Genomic DNA, 13,904 nt, shown 5'->3' with positions numbered 1-13,904 from the left:
TGCTACAAATGAAAATGTTAATTCCTGTCAAAGCCTTTATCCTCAGGATAGGCCAGAGATGTGGATTCTTTTTTTCTTTTTGCAGACTGCCTGTTTATATCAGTAAACTTTATATATGTATTAGAAATAAATGATATGGACTGTTTTAAACTTAAAGGCTTCAGCAAGATCCTAACTAATTACATGCCTCAAAAATTGGAATTTGACTTCAGAAAAGGAACTTGTATAACAGTCTTAAATAGGAATTTTTACTTCAGGAAGAAAACCTTACAAGGTTTGGAATTTAATTTAATACACTGGACACTTCTTTTTAATAACTTATATAACTTTAACTTTAATAATCATTGTTTGCAAATTTATAGTCATGTGGCTTTGACTGGAAAGACTATGAATGCCACAATTCAACAAAAATGACACTGTGAATTTGAATAGCTGAAATAGTCATAGCAGTGGAATGGTAAAGGAGAACAGCATAGACTGAGCTAATTTTATTTATGCAGAATCGAAGAATGAAGCATATTTCAGAACAAAAACGAAGGTTTAACATCAAGATTGGTTTCAGTGCTCTGAACAGCTTGGTTTCAGCTAACTCCAAGTCGGTAAGTAACTTGGCAGCACTAACAGTTTAATATGGTATATAAGAAAGAGCCATTCTAAAAAGACTTGTTAATAAATTTAATCTCTTCACTGCTGACTGAGAATGCTAGTTAGTGAGTGAAGATACTTGAACTGAGGGACTTGGAAAGGAAGGGTTATAAATCTGTGGCTTATAGTCAAAAGAGTGTGTGAAAGTGCTTCATCTTTTAGACATTGTTCTGATGCAGCTTCAAACATTGAACAAGTCTTTGTCTGATGACATGCTGCAGCTTTAAAGCCAACAGGGAAAGGAAAACTGGTCTTTGCAATCCTTGCTCTTGGGACCCCAGTAATGAAGATTTTTGTCATGTTTGGAGCATAAGATGACTTTGCATCTACTGTTATGTCACCTTTCTTCTGACATACTGGCTTTTTATACCCATTCTGTATGAGTTCTGTTCCCCATAGCTGGACTTGAAAAAGCTATGGTCCAGCCGGTATTGTAAGCTTATTGGGCCTGAACCACGAGCCAGCCAGAAGCCAGGTAGATGCTGTTGGTACAATGCTGGGACTGGCTTAATATACCTTGACATTTGGCCTGAGCTAATATACCCACCTATGAGCACAGCTTGTTAGATTAGGCTTTGTGCCATGTTAACCACAGCTGTGCTGCATTTGGTCAGCTGAGAGCATGGCAGAGCAACCATGTGTGCCTGCAAATACTGTTGAAACATGTCAGTGAGCCAAAAGAAGAATAAAAAATTCCAGTGAAACTTCTAAAAGTTCTACATTGATGAGATCTGTACCTCCCAGGAGGAGTCAGAAGCCTGGCCAGTTCATACGATTTTGAAAATCCCTCTAGGACTCTTTACATCTAGTATCACCCAGCTGTCTTTAAGAATTTGGCCCTGCACCTACAGCCTTGCAAATATTCTCAGGGCTTCTTTTCCCCATCACCTCTCTTTTGTACGTAGGTTTACAGAGAAAAAAATTCCCAACTGACTTCTCATTGTGAAATGATTTTGTCCAAACTGAGAACATATTCTGGCTACACTAGTTAACTTAGTTCACTAAATTGAAATCAGAATAATTGAAACATAGACTTGTCTGCACAACAAAATTCTATATGTCCTTTAAATACCAGTACCTTTTGGAACATGGAAAATAGGAAAGCTTGTTGTATAGAATGTTGATTTGTTCACATAATTTTTATAGTTTTTTTTATGTTTAGGCCATAAGTTATCAGAATTTCACTTCCTCATTTGAATAGCTTATTTGAAAGGTAATCAGTTAAGAAAACTCAGCTTTAGTAAAACATCTGATTATTTTATTTCCCAAGTACAGATTTTTAATTCATTCCTCAGAACTGAAGAGTATTTTTAAAAAGATCTATGACATTGTTTCTGTCTCCTTTGGTGGTAGCTAGACTGTGTTACCTTCTGTTTAATAACTTCAGGTTTCCCAAACTATATAATCTATATTGTCAACTTCAAACAAAGCTTCTAACAGCACTGAGGAAAGTACATCTTCATCAGCAGATGTACTTCAGTACTTAAGTAAGAATTGTAAATATTTTTAAGAGGATAGAAAATGAAATAAAACATTTTAAATTATTAAAACACTTCTTTCAACAAAGTAGCAAAAATATAATTTGTGGAGGAAAACAACCACATTTCTCTGTACTAGTCTGCAAACATGAGTTGGAGAAATTAACACTTTAGTATTATGTTAAGTGTTTCACTCTGCCTATCTGTGTGCTTTTGCACACAGTGAAGGAAACTTAAGAAAAGGGGCTGAAGTGCTTTTTTTGGGTGTTACAGCAGGTTAGGGGCAAGGTCTTCATCTCTCTAGCTTTGTTCCAGAAAGTGAGCTCTGTGTTTGTGTTTGGTCTAGATCAGCCATGCAATCACGCTCCAGAAAACAGTAGAATATATCGCTAAACTACAGCAGGAAAGAACACAGATGCAAGAGGAAACCAGGCGCCTTCGGGAAGAAATCGAGGAGCTAAACGCTACCATCATGTGAGATTTGGGGAGCTTTCTGTAATGAAGCAGAGCAGCTTGAATGTTGCTTTGGCTAGCAACAGGGAATGTTTGCCTCAGATGTCATGCCAAACAACAGATGGGTATTGAACAGTAGAGTTGCTACCAACTTCCAGACAAAAAGCATAGTTGCCATGGGATGGGCATTGGTAGCAAACCATGTGGATTTTCAGCAAGCTCTTAGCATGAATGCACAACAGTGGCAGCATCAGAAAAGGTGCATCAGGTCAGTTAGAGTAATTCTAAGAAGCCACTGATGATGGTTTTTTAAAGCTAGGCTCACTGGGTGATCAAACACTCTTACCCTTCATGATGGCTTTGCTGCAGCTTTCTTTCCAAATGTAATCAATTTTTATAGGAAAATATGGTTGAGTACATAAGACACAGTACTTTGAATCAAGGAGCTTGCCGCTGGCTGAACATAGCTGTGATAAGTCACTTCACCTTCCTGGTGCCTCAGTTTCCTCTGTGGCTTTACGATAGTTATGTACTATTGCAAAGCATGTTGAGAACCCCAGTAGTTTTTCTTCCATCTACAGAAGTGTTAGGCTTAGGCATTAGGTTAGACTTATCAGCAAATCAAAATATTTTTATTTTTCTTTAAAATTATGATGATTTCTGGTTGTATTTTAAATTGATCTGTTTCTTAAGAATCTCTGTAACATTTTCTTCTGTAACATCGCTCAGGAGTAACTCTAAATTTTTCCTTGACTCTTAATATGCCTTTTTCTAATTGGATGCCAAAATCTACTTTGTTCTATGTTATACTTTGTTTTCAGTTTTGTTGCTTGTAATAAGAAGTGTGTAGCAGCTTGAGAAATCGCTTTGCTATGTGAATATAGACAAAACTGATGAGAAAACAGTATGTATTCCTGGCTATAACAATTACATTCTGGGGGGGTCATACACTGGAAGCCGCTTTGGTCAGGGATACGGGGGATACACACTTTACTCTTGCTTTAATTTAGTCTGGAAGAGAAGTGTGTACCTTCTGGTGGGGATTCTGACCTCGGAACATCTTCTTTTCAGTTCTTGTCAACAGCAGCTCCCTGCTACCGGAGTTCCTGTAACGCGGCAAAGATTTGACCACATGAGGAGGATGTTTGATGAGTACGTGAGAAGCAGGACCCTGCAGAACTGGAAGTTTTGGATTGTATCCTTTTATATCAACCTGCTGAACTTTAGGTTTGGTACTGATATATTTACAGCCAAAAACTCTGGATTCTGATGCTGTGACTTTAAGCCAAGTTATTTAAATAACATATGTCCTCAGTTTTCATTCACATCTGTATACGGATATGAATCCTTGCCTTACAGGCTGTCGTGAGGCAGAACTTGAAGGGAGGTAACTTGAAAGTAAAATGCAATACAAAGGCAAGGTTTTCCTGGTAGGTTATTAAACTGCAAGAAAAGTTTAATGGACTACTTCTGTAACTGTAGCTCTTGTAGTCTTCTGGAAAAACTGCACAGAGAATAACAAAGATTTCAGGAGGCAAAAGAAATTATTACAAATAATTACTGAAGCTGTTGCAATGGCAGTTTTAAAAACTTCCACATTTCTCTTTTTTCTTTTTTTTTTCTTTTTTTAGTTTTCTGATTGTCTTTTGTTACAACAGTGAATCAACTTAGTCTCTGTTTGCTTCTCCAATGCTAGCAGCTGTGCTTGTAAGCGAATGATAATGCAGGAGGCAGAAAAACATAAACTGAATGAAACCAAGTTAGCTGCATTTGTGCTGTGCTGTATAGACTTATCTAGTTTGGATCAAACATTATTAGCTTGAATCAGTTCGGGGATATTTGTAATTAGCAATGAGCAGTAGTGTTTACTTTCCCTTTCCCCATTAAACTTCATATGTTCATATAGCTATTTGCACTTTATATTTTGTATGTCTGTGCTGGTTATTTCTCTCTATAACTACCTGGATAACGTAAGTATATGTAAGTATATATAAAGCATGTTTGTGCTTTATATACTTATATAAAGTATATATATAAGTATATATAAAGCATGTTTGTGCATGCATGAAGTACAGCATTTTTAATACTTTGATATGTGAAAGTGCTTTCTTTGGTGTTCTCTGGTTTATGTTGGCCCTAGAAAGACACTCTTCTTTTTAGCATCCTTTTAGGAAACAATTCTTAGCAAGGTCTCACTCAGTCTCTGATAACTTAGAGCTGGTGCCACTGTTGAACCTCTGGATTCTACAACACTATTAACTCTGGAACAAGTTCAAGTGAATTATGAAAGTAGAGGTCTTTAATATAACAATGAAAATAATTATTTAAAGACAGTCCTACACGTGTTTGCTGATTGCATAGTATGTTGTTTTATGCTGCTCCAAGATGTTAAATAGCTCCACAATTTGGAAGTGAGACACTTATAGAAAGTGGCAGAGGTTATTACGGATGAAGATGCAATTTTGGGTAGCTAGGTTTTGTAGCGTTTGGGGAAAGGCAAAGGCTTTCATAGTCGGTGAAAGAGAAGGTTGATAGGCAAAGTAATGTTCCCAAACTTCCCTTTACAAGTCAGGATGTAACTGTGATGGAACAGTTGTTCTAACAGCTGGATTGAATCCTTAATGCATGCTGACATATTTCAGAATGTCTTGCAGTAAAAGCTGACAGAGTCCAGGGGTGAGTGATGATGATGATGATAAAAAAAAAAAAAAAATTAAAAAAAATCTCCTCCTTATGAAATGACTGTAAGAGAGAGAAGGGCAGTTCATTACAAATATGAAAATACCATAGTTTCTGTTGCATATAGGAGGGAAATGAGTAATCTGGTCTTGAGCTACTAGAGATAACCCAAGAATAGAATACTCTTGAATATTAGAATATCAATAGAATAATACCCATGCTGTTCCTCCAGTCACTCTGTAAAAGTCTGTAAGGGTATGCAAATCCCCTCAAGTATTCCAGGCAATTGTTAGATTTATCTTGATTGTCAGCCACAGTGAGAAAGACGGGGGCACATGACTATGCTGAGGTTGATTTGGGCCACGTTCTCACGTGCTGCTGACTGTAGTCAGAAAATCCCATCTGGAGTAACATGGTAAAACCACAGACTCTGAGCCTTCAGATGAGTTTATTGTCCAACCAGCTTCTGAAATAAATGTATCTGTAAGCTGGAATCTACTTGGTGAATTATCGTGGTGATGTTATAACAAGCTGTTCTGAGTTCAAATATGGTGATCAGTCCAGGAAATGTCATCTGAAAGCCTGGGAGCTGGGGCCAACTGAGGCTTGTGGTGGTGCTCTGTATGTTTTAATACGCTACAGGCTAAGGATTTTGTCTGCTCCTTTTCTGCCAGGAAGGTTATTGCCAACGCCAGGTCTATCCTTCCAAGCTGTGATGATAGGGAGCCAGAAGAAAAGCCAGATACTCCGCAGCTTGCTACCGTTCTGGTCCACGTAGATGCAGATCAGCAAGTCTGGTCATTGTTGTGGGAATCCTTGCCCTGCCATTGAGGATCTCTGAAAATGTACTTACGTACTTTGAGGTCTTTGTTTAGCTGCAGTAGCAGAGAACTTGAGTGTTTGCTGAAAAATCTGCGTGAGAAATTGGCTGAATACTTGCACTGTTGACCTGTGCTAGACTCACTATTGCCAAGCAAGGCTCATCCAGGTACCCCACCTTGGATGCATCTGTAGCATGCTGTGGTGGTAAGTGATGTGGTTACCCTAAAGCTTCTATATCCTTTTGCTATGAAAGCATCACCGTTATATGAAAAAGGTGGTGATGAAGAAATTGAATGCTTTACATATATGTAGAAGTTTCAGATACTCATGTGCTTGCAGTGCCACAGTGTGCAGCTGGTTTGTAGATCAAGTGAGTGTACAGGAATTTTGCAAAAAACAGTGAGTATCACTAGGGACTGAGGTACAGTTTTTTCCTTTGTCTTAGTGTTACAGATTTCAAAAAATATTTTTTGGAATGTTGAAATCCCTCTAGTGGTTGAAGTCCATTTAGAAGTCTATTGTTTTCTCTGCAGACTGAGCTGTAGTAGCCTTTCCCATAGAATGTTTTGAACTCCTCCTGTGTTGTCTTCCTTAACATTTGATGATTGCAGTTCAGCATTATTATTAAGCCGTTGTTTGAGTCCTTCAATAGGATGGTTTCCACAACAAGCTTAAAGGATCTGAATCAAACTGCAATGGCCTGGTTGGATCAGCACTGTTCTCTTCCTGTTCTGAGGCCAAGTAAGTAAAGTTCTATCCAGCAGTTATTCCAGATCATAGAAAGTGAGTCCATATATAATACCATTTCTTGAAAGTCAGAGGATGACAAAGAAAGCACATGATGCTGAGTATGACTTCCAGTTCCTTTTTATGATCTCAGTAGAAAAATAAGAACCCTTTTTGACTGTGAAGACACTTGGTTGTATGCTTAACACTGAACAGAAAAAAAACCCAAATTGCTGTATATAGATACCAGAATTTAAAGGTCTCAAGCTGCATTTAAATTTCAAATACTCTGCTCTAGTTGGAGTAAGTTTGGCAGTGTGATATATATCTCATTATGAAGGAAGACTTCAGAGATTTGTATTCCATTTTGGAATGACTTTCCGTTTGGGCATGATTGCTCGATCTTTCCCCCTTGCAATTCAGCAGGTATTTATATTTGCAGTTGCCAAGTGGTACTCTCTTTTGTAGAAGAAATAGGCGTGTTTGTTCTTTTTTTTTTTTTTTTTAAAGTCCTAGATCTCCATTCCTTGTTCCCTGGGCAGAGTTCTTGCACATCTCTGTTTATTGCTCTCACTGTGTGTGGAGGAGCGCATGTTTTTCAGAAGTATTTCCATAATTCTGTCAGGCCTAACAGCCTTGCAGTACCTGCACACTATCCTGCATGGATCTGTTTGCAGTCAGACTAATGGCTTTTCTTGATACTTTCTGACTTTTTTTTGTAGTGGTGCTGAATACCCTCCGGCATCTAAGTACAACCACCTCAGTTCTGTCAGATCCATCGTGCCTGCCAGAGCAAGCCGCTGAGGCAGTTATCAAGATGAACAAAACAGTTGGTGAAACCTAACAACCAAAGACAATGAGTTGCTTATACAAGGTGTGGAGAACCTGCCAGTCTAGTAGCCTGGCGAGTCTCCTTTCAGTTGGTGCACTTTAGAAAGAATTCTCTCCATCACCTGAGACATTGTTCAGGGCATCTGACTCTGCCTTCAGAATATGTGGAAGTATGATGCAACGTTGTCATAACGTTTTGATTCCTCTTCAGTGCTGTGCTGTACTCCGTTAAGTGAGAAAACACCAAGCTCAGGTAAATTTAGCAGGTTTGAGTCCTGCAGGCAGCAATATATCTCCATCAATGCAGCATGCATCTATATGCAACAAACATATTTCTATGAAACAACTTCAAGTACTAAGTTTTCTGAAGTGTAAATCTTGTACACCAAGGGATGTTTTCTTCAAGGGGAAATATACTTTCAATTTCATGAAACAAAATGTGCTTTTTATTTTGTTTTCTGATATTCAGTTCCATTTGTTTTACTTGAATAGTGAAAATTGTTAAACAGGATCATACTAAAAACCAAAGGAGAAGAAAAATCCGTCAATTATGTCAACTTGTGGCAAAAATACTAGAATTAAAATCTCAGGCTGTGTTTTGTATATTTTTATTTTAATGAGTGTATCATTGCATGTGATCAGTTTCAAGAGATGCTTTATTTTCTAGCAAATAAAGTAGCTGATTTTTATTATTTTTCCTGATACAGCCATTGCAAGTGAGTAGCAGGCTGTGCAGTAAGTGCAAGAAAGCAGTTTTAGATTGCATAGACTCTGCAATTAGGATAGATACATCAATTTCATACCCATTTAATCTGCGAACTGTTTTCTTGCACTCTCCAGAGTTCAGCTGCCTTCCTCATAAAATATGTGCATATAAAACACATCCATACATAAACGTAATAATGCTTCAGAGACAAGAATTGAGTTTGTAATGTTAAGAAATTGGCTTTTTTATCTCAAAAACTGTATCAAACCATGTGGATTTGGAGTCAGTTCTTTGCTTCTTCATCTTTTTTGCTTGTTCTTTTTGCCTTCTATCTGAAAAACATGAAGGACAGCTAAATTTGGTCAGTATGGGAAGGTTATGTTCAACATTAATTATAAAACATATAAAAATATGTTTAAAACCCAAAATACTGCATAACATTCTTCTGTGACAGTCTTAGCAAGTACTGTGCTCTGCTGCAGATAAACTTAGTCTGGTTACAGCAGTGCTAGTCTGTCCATCCTGAGACAGCACTGGGATATTCATTCCGGCTGATTGTTCACAGTCTGGAATTATTTTATGACCCTTGTAATTTCACTCCTTACTTGATTCTGATTCTTAAGAGCTATGCAAACTGTGGGTAATGTTTCTCTGGTACCTCCCGTGAGTAGTTTTCCTCCAATTTCAAAGGCAGACTGCCTGGAGGTGATTAGCAGGCTATCACAGTGCTAAAAAGAGGAGCAGCTAAAACATTTGGGCATTGCACATGCTGAAATGGGGTCAGTAGGTTCTCCTTCGGCAGATGTAGTTTTTATCAGTGTTGCCCCCGGTCTTCTCCACTTGGTGGGCCTAAGTTTAAAAAGAAACAATAGGCTTGGGGAGTGGGACTAAGCATGGGGAGTATTTTTCTTTCTTCTTTGTCCTGAGATTTTGCAGCTAATGGCTTTCATTGCAGAGTTCACTTATGTCAGAGCAGGACTGTAGCAAAAAGAAAGCATGAAATGTTAACCCGAGGGCCCTCTTCCTGAGCAGAGGTACTGTGAGTTGAGGAGTTGGGGGCTGAAGGGGACTGCTGGGGGGGAAAGGAACCTAAGAGGAAGACAAAATGGCATGATCTACGTACCAACATGTCTTTCTGTAGCTGCGCAGACAAATGAGGAGATGCTCTTTTTTTTCTTTTTTTTTTCTTTTTTTACAGTAGGTAGATCTGACATATCATTTGAAGTTTGTGGTACATGTGAAAACCTGTGTCCCTGTGACAGAACCAACAAAAATCCAGGCCTCAGCTAAAGAATCATTTGTTGAAATAGTGTATAAAGGTTGTCATAGTAATTAAATAGTGAGTAGGTTTTCTGGGGGGACCTGTATCTAGGTCTTTCATACATAATGTTGTAATCCATTAAGCAGTATTCTTCGGGATGCATCTGGATAAAAAGCGTTGACTAAGCGTAAATTCTGTTTTAAATCAGTGCTTTAAATCCTCCCATTTTTATCATCGATTGTGAACTTGATTCCAGTGAAGTCATTTAACACTGTGATTAGCTGGGGAGCATCACTCAAGTTCTTTCTTTACTGGGCTATCTCATTGAGATGCATAGATATCTACATGCATATTTGCATGTTAAAAATATGTATCCGGTTTTCTAGAAAGAAATCAGTAGGCAAATTGTCCAAGAACAGACCCACTTGTGTTTTTGCTGTACTTTTCAGATGAACAGATTCTGTAATGCCTCCCCTGCAGTGTGGTCTCCTGCTTGTCAGGCAGTGATTGTGCTTGATTTTTACCATTACTAGTATCAATGACATTAGAGTTTTGTCTCAACAAGCAAAGTGTGCTACAGGCATACTTCAGAGCCCAGGGAATTCTGATAACTTCTAATCTTAAATCCTAACATCTCAGATCTCACTGAATGGATTGGAAGCTGAAAGGGACCTTACAGGAATAGAAAGGGGTAATGTGACTGAACTGCTAAAAATTTTGTCCATTAGCAGTTTTTATCTGGATGTAGATGGAAAAATCATCCTGCTCATTGCACCATGAGCTGTTTACAGTTGGGGGTAAAGTGCTTATTTTAATAATTTGTGGTGGAGAAACAAGCTCATGGCACTATTAAAAGACTGCAAATCTTAACATAGTAAAGAGAAAAAATTTAAATCAAAAAGCTTACTTAGGCAAGAGTGTAGGAGGGAGAGAATGAAAAGTGAAAAGAAACTTTCCACGTAGTGCAATTACCAGAAACGATGTGGTTGCTCTTTGAAGCAGTGATTCAGTGTATTTTTCTCATCCTATTATTGCAAATCAGAATTCTTTTCTCTTATCAATCAACCTTGTGAGGGGTGTGATTTCACTTCATTTGGAAACACAGGAGGAAAAAAGCTGTATTATGTCTCACATCTACACAGTGGAAGTACTGAGGATTGGTATGAAAAGAGATTGACCATGTATGTATTAATTCCTGCATAGTTTTCCACTTTGGTTTATATTTGAACTCTTTAGTCTTGTCTTTTTTACCCATTGAGGAGTCTAAATACTGTATTTCTTAAAAAAAAAAAAAAAAAAAAAAAGTAACACTTTCTCCCCTAATTTAAGTGGTCTAATTTCCTCAGTGTCACCAAAGTATACTTAAGCAAGCAAAACACACAGTGCCTATACTTTACACAGAATTACAGATGATGCACACCTGTCTTCAGTAAATTGGTGCTAAACTTTTTAAAGAATCCCCATATAATTGAATACAAGTCATATTCAGTCAAATCCAACATACTTCACTCAATAAGGGAATGGCTAGATAAAATGTTTATGGACTGTGATATGCACAAAGTCAAACTGTGATTGTCTAGTGGCTCCTTGTGACCTTGAATTCTATTAATCAGTACATTGTAGATGGCCCCCACCCCAAACACAAGTTTTGGAGAACTTGTGTGTTATCTGGTATAGTTATTAGGCTTGTATGATGCTCCCTGTTAGCAGGAGGAATAAGTGACGAAAGTCCAGGAGCAAACTAGAGTTGAAGGAGTTAATGAGTAGTAGGAACAGAGACAAGTGCATGCTTCATCTTGACAGTCTGATCTCTGCACAAAACCAAAGGATTCTTAATTAATACCGTTTGACCTGATGGGCATGTTCTTCCATGCTTTTCTAGACCCCTTGGGAAGCCTTCCTTGAAGGGAGACTTACTAGAATGTTTCCATCTGTGCCTTAGATCTTGGCATCCTGTATGCATTTGATTTATCTTAAATCATACATTCTTCCTCCTCATACAGTGCAATGTGGAAAATTCAGCGAATTGACAAAGTGGGGCTTCCCTGGGTTTTAAGAGGATTTTATCTGTGTGGCATTACTGTGTCCCTTTGAAACTGAGGTTGTGAAAAAATTTGTGTATGTATGGAAAAAATTGCGTCTTTCTTGCTGACTTCACCATCCTCCACTCCCATGTACACAAGCACATATGCACACGTGTATGTACTGTCATACTAGAACTTTGACAGAAACCCAGTAAATATGCAAATGCTTAAATCTCTAAGTCTGGAATGGCTTGAAAAGACGAAGGGCTGTCAAATTGCATTGAAAAATAGCATCCCTTTACTTTGTGTCTTCAGGGTTTTTTTACATTCCCTTGAGAGAGTGTGTGTGTGTATGTGTATGCATGTGTGGTAGAGGTGACAGGGGCAGGTAAATTTTGTTTTTGCTTTTTTTTTTAAACTGAAGAGCAGTTTAAAGAGCAGTAGAGGGAAGCTCACTGCAAAAACATTCAGTAAGATAATGCTTTTGTAATACAAATTATTTGAAAGCTATTTCACTTTCTGTGTTTCTGGAGTGGATAATTCTGGCCTCGATGTTACCAACTAGAAGATACTGCTGAAAATAGAATGGGTTGTTAACTATTTTGAGCTTTTTCTTTCTTTTCTGGTTCCTTTCCACCTTTACTGCATGGAAAAACACCCAAAATCCAAAGGCTGATGATACCTGGTTTAGGTGCTTTAGGGATTCAGTCATACCAATCTCAGAGGACTATGGACAACTGTTGATGACTTTTACGAGGTTTTTTGATTAAGCGAGACAACAGGAGTTTTCCTGTTACTCCTCCTCAATTTATACACTTGAGTTTCAGAGGAGATCATTTGGTTTGGGTTTTTTTTCTTTTATAGGGCCCCAACATTGTTCCCACAACATCAGTTAAGGCCTCAAGTTTCCTTTTGTTTCATTGTTAGTTGGATTTCATGCTCATTTACTGTGTTAGAGCAGAAGTGATAGTGCGGAGTTGTAGATTGATCCATAAAACTTGGTTCAGTTACAAAGAAACACATTTTAGGTATATAATAGAAGTAACTTTCTAGCCATTATCTGAACTGCTTTTATGTCTGAACTTTTCCAACATGAATAAGGTTTTGAATCAAAAGATATCAATGTTAGGAGCAAGCCTTTTAATTAACTATACAATGAATAAATTGCTCCTTTTCTTCTTCTAATCTTGTATTTAAATGTGTTTAAAGTGAATGGAGTTCATTCTTGTTAAAAAAGGCAAAAAAAAAAAAGCTTGGAGGTATGAGGACTTCAGGTTGTGCTCTTGCTTTGCCTAGGTTTCCTGTTCTGTTGCATGACACAACTTCTGTTGTGCTGTTGATATGTAGCACTTTTCAGTAGGTCTGTTAAATTGTGCAATGCATTTTTTATATTTACAACCAAAACAATAAAGGTTATTTTTTGGAAGAAACTGGTTGTAATGCCTTTATTTTCTAACTTGATATGGGGAAATGTAAGTGGAATTGTTCCTGGACTAGGACCAGCACTTGCCATCCTTTTTGCAACTCTGAAAGGCGATAAGGGCTCATTTCCCTATTAGCAGTGCTGAAGATACACCCCTTTGGGATCTGTGTGTTTGGCTTTCCCATTGCAAGGCAAATATTCTCTGTTGATCTTTTGAAGCTTGGATTCCCTTTTAAGGAAATTAGTGTCCCTTGGGCCCTTCTTGTCTGAAAGAATCAGCTCACTCTGAGCTTACATGGAGCTTACAAGTGATTTCTTTTTCTCATGCATTGGCCACCAGGCTGTATTTGCTCTGTGCTGGGTTGTTGCCTGTCTCACCAGGCTAAATGTTAGCCAGATTAGCAAAAATTGAAAATTACCCTCTGTAGTCAATTCTGCTTCCCTTCTCTGAAGCAGCTTAGAGACTGGAAATGAACAGGTGGGTTAAAGTATAATCTCCACAAGTCCAGGTGTCTTCAGACTGTACGTGTTTCTTCACCCTAAATAACCAGTGAGCCTGCTCTTCCACGTTTTGCATAACAATTTTCCAAACGTATTGATGTTCTGATGTGTTCCTACAGTGATCAGGCCCTTATTGTTAATTATATTAAGTACAACAGTGAGAGCAAGCTCTTTTGACAAAACTAAGCAGGCAAACATCTATTTATTTCTGCACCTAGTTCTAAAAGGCTGGTCATTCAAAGGTAGTCCTGGTACTTCTCCAAGAAAGGTACAACTCTTAAGCCTGTAGGAGCTGCACCAATGCCTTGAGCCCTTCTGGTCTTATTTTCTTGCAGGCTTGGATTTGGGGCTCTTG

General features: G+C 38.1%; 1 protein-coding gene across 3 annotated transcripts in view; it reads left to right on the top strand.

The window, feature by feature from the left end:
- The window catches only part of MLXIP (MLX interacting protein), a 53,945-nt gene extending 40,890 nt beyond the window's left edge, over window positions 1-13,055 (top strand). For 2 of the 3 annotated variants that reach the window (XM_075041295.1, XM_075041294.1), the window contains 5 exons: window positions 501-599; window positions 2,470-2,597; window positions 3,648-3,771; window positions 6,689-6,818; window positions 7,526-13,055. In XM_075041295.1, the coding sequence (XP_074897396.1) occupies window positions 501-599; window positions 2,470-2,597; window positions 3,648-3,771; window positions 6,689-6,818; window positions 7,526-7,647 (603 nt within the window). In that variant the 3' untranslated portion in view covers window positions 7,648-13,055. Of the gene's footprint in view, window positions 1-500; window positions 600-2,469; window positions 2,598-3,647; window positions 3,772-6,688; window positions 6,819-7,525 lie in introns of those variants that run through there. The other variant, XR_012652299.1, reaches the window with a different exon arrangement.
- The last annotated feature ends 849 nt before the right edge of the window (window positions 13,056-13,904 follow it).

This window comes from Buteo buteo, chromosome 11 (genome assembly GCF_964188355.1).
Source record: "Buteo buteo chromosome 11, bButBut1.hap1.1, whole genome shotgun sequence".
In the NCBI taxonomy this organism is placed as follows: domain Eukaryota; kingdom Metazoa; phylum Chordata; class Aves; order Accipitriformes; family Accipitridae; genus Buteo; species Buteo buteo.
This window is presented reverse-complemented; position numbering and strand designations above follow the sequence as displayed.